The sequence below is a fragment of the Propithecus coquereli genome, unplaced genomic scaffold (assembly GCF_000956105.1).
Source record: "Propithecus coquereli isolate 6110/MARCELLA unplaced genomic scaffold, Pcoq_1.0 Scaffold82, whole genome shotgun sequence".
Taxonomy (NCBI): Eukaryota; Metazoa; Chordata; class Mammalia; order Primates; family Indriidae; genus Propithecus; species Propithecus coquereli.
Genome location: NW_012154396.1, coordinates 4,661,672 through 4,667,444, shown reverse-complemented (window position 1 = coordinate 4,667,444; position 5,773 = coordinate 4,661,672). Strand labels below are relative to the sequence as shown.

General features: G+C 36.3%; 1 protein-coding gene across 1 annotated transcript in view; it reads right to left on the bottom strand.

The window, feature by feature from the left end:
• The window catches only part of PMS1 (PMS1 postmeiotic segregation increased 1 (S. cerevisiae)), a 90,085-nt gene that overhangs the window by 53,244 nt on the left and 31,068 nt on the right, over window positions 1-5,773 (bottom strand). Inside the window, exon 6 of the mRNA XM_012663641.1 lies at window positions 4,821-4,984. Coding sequence (XP_012519095.1) covers window positions 4,821-4,984 — 164 coding nt within the window. The remainder of the gene's footprint in view (window positions 1-4,820; window positions 4,985-5,773) is intronic.

The window sequence follows — 5,773 nt, the reverse complement described above, 5'->3', positions numbered from 1 at the left end:
AAAAAAAAAAAATCAAATTAATGTAGGGTTCCTCAATCTTGACACTACTGACATTTGACAAGACAATTTGTTGTGGAGTCTGTCCTGTGCATTGTAGGATGTTTAGTAGCATCTCTGGCCTCTTACACACTAGATGCCAGTAGCACCCTCCCCAGTTGTGACAATCGAATGTCTCCAGATATTGCCAAACGTACCCTAGGGGACAAGGTTGCCCATGGTTGAGAACCACTGATTGAGTGTACAGCAACTAGCATCTTTTTTCTTTTTAAGTACAATAAAATACAAAGACAGAATAGACTAAACTAGAAGAGAAAATAGAGCATCGCAAATGTTAGGTTACACAGTTTCATGAAATTTTTGTTATGATTAGATTTGTGTGAACTGGGTTGCTATGTGAAATGTATTTATTACTGTGAATCAGAGTTGAAAAGCCTAAAATTTGCTATAATAGGTCAATCATTGTCCTATTGCTTATAACAAAGGGCAAAAACAGAAATGGAAATCATAAGGGAAACATAGGGCTCAGAATCCCTAGCATAAAATCATGAGTTCCAAGAGAAGACAAAGAAACAGAGATGTAATTAAATAAATAATAGAATAAAATGTTCTTGAGTTAAAGGCTTGAATGCTTATTTCAAGAGCTTATTTCATTATAAGGAGGAATATTTAAAAAACAAAAAAGAAAGAACCACATCCCCTAGAATCCTAAATTTCAAGGACAGGAAAAAATTTTACAAACTATCAGACAAAAAGAACAGGTTTCTTACAAGAAAAGACAAACATCAAATTTCTAACCTAGTACAGTAGAAGACAGACAATTTATAAACTATTAAGGGGAAATTAAGAAACCTACACCCAGTTAAGACAGGTATGTGGGCAAAATGAAGACATTTTTGGACTTGCAAGGGTTCGGCAGTATACAAACCAAGTATTAACGTATCTGATGAAAACAATGAAAAGATGAACTCTAAGCAAATGATAACTACATCAAAATAGAGATTTTTATGACCAAAGAAGATAGAAAATAAATTTGGTGAGCAAAGAATCTTAAAAGCTTAAAGAACACAGAAGATGGTAATGTGAGTAGGCTTTGCAACATAACTGTTAAATATGGATTCATGAAATGAAAGTCACATAATACAGAGAAAGCCTAACAATAGCTTGTAACTCAATGTTTTAAACTACTATTAGGGCTGGGCTTGGTGGCTCACATTTGTACTCCCAGCACTTTGGGAGGCCAAGGCAGGAGGACTGCTTGAGGCCAGGAATTCGAGACCAGCCTGGGCAACATAGCAAAACTCCATCTCTACAAAAAAGAAAAATAATTGGCTGGGTGTGGTGGCATGCGCCTGTAGTCCTAGCTACTTGGGAGGCTGAGCCAGGAAGATCGCTTGAGCCCATGAGTTGGAGGTTGCAGTGAGCTGTGATCACGCTACTATGCTCCAGTCTGGGAGACAGAGTGAGACCCTGTATCTTAAAAGACAAAAACCAAAAAAACTCTATTATTAGCTACACTGGTTACCTGGAGAAAAGAGATGGGAATAAAGAGGTATAAAGCTTAAAGGGCCCTACATAACCTGGCCCATGGCTATCTCCTGTTTTACCAATGTCCTTCATTTTGTTCTTCTAGTATATCGACTTGTTTCCACCTCAGGGCCTTTGCACATGTTCTCCCCCACCCTCCACCCTTTGCATGGCTAACTCCTTTATCGACCTTCAGATCTCAGCCTAAGTATCCTATCTTTAGAAAATCCATCCCTAAGAGCCTTATCAAAGACAGCTACTTCCAAATTGCAACCACGTTTTTTTATCTCTTCGTAGAAATTGTTCTATTTGAAAAAACTTTCCTCTGTCTCCCCTTTTAGAATATGGTAAGTTTGAGGGCAAAGGATTATCTACCGTGTTTACCATTATATCCCCAGTACCTGAAACGATGACAAATACTCTGTAGGCATTTTAAAAAAAATTGTAAAGTGAATGAAAGCATTGAAGGAAGAAAATAAGAGAAATAAGGTAGTAAGTATAAAGTATGTATTTGTTTGGATTGTTTCATTATTTATGGAACCTTTATAATTTTTGAAAGGGAATTTTCTAAAGAAAATAAAACAAGATTAGGAGAAAAAAGATTTTTGTGGAAAAGACTAAAGGAAAAGCTATATTCCTACTCTGCTCACACTTAATGTTTTTCTGATTTTGTTCTTGATCTAGTGCTTCATTAGCATATTATATTACTAACAATTTTTTTTTTTTTTGGTCTTCCTCTATTTTTATGTAGGGTATTTCCTTGGCCTAATTGCACACATCAGTTCCGGAGACAGGATTAAATTCCTTGGGACACCATGGTATTCCTTGCTACTCACACTTTGGTGCTACCATTCTTTGAGGAAAATAAAAAGGCCATTCACTGCCAAGTTTTAGAGCAAATGTTCACGAAGATCAAGGAGTGCATGTATTTAGCAATCAGAGCAGGTATGCATTCTGCCTCCACTGCTATAAGGGAGAACGCACTCAGATCAGAATTCACACCACAAGCTAGTCACAGAGACGTCTTATGCCTTCTTATTGCACTCTTTGTTCTCTCTAGATATTTCCTCCATTCTCACAGCTTCAACTACTACCCACACACGAATGGATTGTTTTCATGGAAGCTGTAAGAAGCACCACACTTCCATGAATCTCGTAAAAAGAAAAAACTATTCCAATTAAACCATTATACACTGTCTTACCAACAATCCCGACTGACACAGGAAATGGTTGTACTAGCCCCTCACTGCTTTGAAACTTATCTATTTCCATGAATATAGCAATTCCCTCTGGTGTCTTCAATTCCAATGCTTTGCATGTGATAGCAATTCTTTTGCACTTAACAGTTTTATCTACTTGTGGCTATTTTCCCTTTTTAAGTTTCATAAAGCACCTGTTTGTTGCAATAAAATATGAAATTGTTTATTCCTTCAATCAACACATGAATTATCAATATTGCACAAAACTCAACTGATTTAACAATAAGAACACCCATGACTGCTGTCTCTCCAAAAAGGATTCTGAGAGTCCATTAATTATAAGCCACAATTTGTTTTCAGGAACATGAAAATGTGACAAGATGTCCAACTTAGAACTGATTAACTAATTTCTGATAGTCTGGTGGTTAGGGGGAAAAAAAACTGATCAACAGACATATATCTGAGACCTAAAGCACTCTCTTATGTGTAGATGCCCACTCAATATCCCCACCTGCATCTCCCCAAGCCACTTTACAGCAACCTCACCCAGACTTGAACTCATTACCTTCCTCCTTGAGTCTGATACTACACCAACAATTTCCAAAGGCAGTTACTCCAGATTTAATTGATTTTTTCCCTTTGCCTCTTACTGTAATGCTGCATAACTCACACAGGCCTATCTATTCTATCCTAAAAATCTCCCTCAAATCTATGTCAAATTCCTTCCTTACTCTCAAACCTTAGTAGATAACAACTCTTACAGAAAGACACAATTTATGGTAGGAGTTACGATGCCCTACCAGTTAATTTTGTAAATAACATAATACCAATTCTCTGCCTAAAAAAGTTTCAATGTCTCACTGCTGAGGTAAGGTACAAACTCCCTAGCATGATATAAAAGGGCCTTCATAATCTAACACCCAAGCTTCCATTTTCTAAACTAAGTTTCCTGCTTCAACTACCCTCAAATCCTCTCATTGAACTCTACTATGTCATTCTTAGTATTCCATTTTAATTACTTTATTGGCTTTTTAGCTATACTTCTTTGTATTACTTTTAGTGGTTACTCTACAGATTATAATATACAGTCTTAAATTATCAATCTACCTTGATTACTATGAAATGAATTGTACTTTACAATGTAACAATCTTACAATAGCATAATTCCATTTATTCTCCTGCCTTTTAAAATATATTTGTCATGCATTTTACTTCCACATGTTATAAATACCACAAAATATTGTTTTTATAAAATAAATTTCTTAAAAATTTAGTCTTTCAATTTTTTTCCACACATTTTTCCAAAACTTTTCTTTCCTTCTTGCAGATTCAGGTTGCTATCTGGAAGCATTTCCCTTCAGCTTAAAAACCTTCCTTTCATATTTCTCGTAGTACATGTCTGTTGGGGACAAATTCTCTCAGTTTTATTTGCATTACATTGCCTTCATTTTGTCCTAATTTTTTAAAGGACATCTTTGCTGGTTACAAAATTCTAGGTTGACAATTTTTTTTTTTTTTTTGAGACACAGTCTCACTCTTTTGCCCAGGCCAGAGTGCTGTGGCGTCAGCCTAGCTCACAGCAACCTCAAACTCCTGGGCTCAAGCGATCCTCCTGCCTCAGCCTCTCGAGTAGCTGGGACTACAGGCATGCACCACCATGCCCGGCTAATTTTTTCTATATATTTTTAGTTGTCCGATTAATTTCTTTCTTTTTAGTAGAGACAGGGTCTCGCTCTTGCTCAGGCTGGTTTCGAACTCCTGAGCTCAAATAATCCGCCCGCCTCTGCCTCCCAGAGAGCTAGGATTACAGGCGTGAGCCACCACACCCGGCCCAGATGGCCCTTTCTCACTGTGTGGTGGCCTCCTCACATGGTGGAAGAGGGAAGGCAGCTCTTTAGAGCCCTCATGATCTAATCACCTTCCAAAGGCCCCATGTCGTAATATCATCACATTGGTGATTTAGGTTTTCAACAAATAAATTCTGTGGCAGGACACAAACATTTAGTCCAATAGCCCATATCTAATTGATTTAGGTAAAATACATCGTTCTTTTATTACATTACATACCAAAAAAACTTGTAAAAGTATAATGCTTACCTTGTTATGTACAAAAACAATCCTCAAGTCAGGTTTAAGGACACCATAGCTTATGAGCAGATCCAGGACCTTTTTAATTTCATCTTTACATTTTTTAGTAGTTGAGTAAAATTGTTTTCTTACAGGTAAATTCTTAAATAATCTTAAAGCAGTTACAGTCGTACCTGTTGGCAGGTAAGAGGAAAGCCTTTTCAGATTTGGAAGAAATTTCACAGATTTTCAAATCCATATACAATTGGTAATTAAGCCTTCTATCAATGAAGGCCAGTCCTCCTCCAACTCTGGGAACCCAAAGAAGGCTCAACTTTGCAAACTATTCTTATTCCTTACTAGACTCTTTTCATTTGTAACAAGATTGACCTGTGAAGTATGATCTCTTCTATGTGGTCTAAACAAACATCATCTTGTTTCTACCACTGCAGAGACACATGGGCTCACCAGAATGCAGTATCATAAGAAATCTGCTGGTGTTCAAACCACCTAGGGATGATGTTTATTCTTTACTTTAAAATGCGGTATGTAGATAGTATAAGACCATACAGCATATGTGATAATCTTAATTACTCCACTAAAAATTCTTACCAGAAATAATATTTGGTAACCTGGTTTAATTTACCTCATCTTCAACAAATATTCAAAACACAGTATAATCTAACAAGAGGATTTTTTTTACTTACAAATTAATTTAAATAAAAAGTTGAATAAAGGCATAAAAATTATACTGCTTTACTGTCAGGTTAATAGCTTTTATTTTAAAAAAATAAAAAAATAAAACCACCACCACCACATGAAATTAGAACAAAATGTTTGCCATGGCTATATAGGTCTATGTTTTTAAAACACTGAAGAACTTCTAAAACCACTACTCACTAGCTAATCTCAGACGTACTAAATCAATCTCCTTATGTGACTCTAATATACAGCCAGAGTTGAGAACCACTGTATAGAGAAGT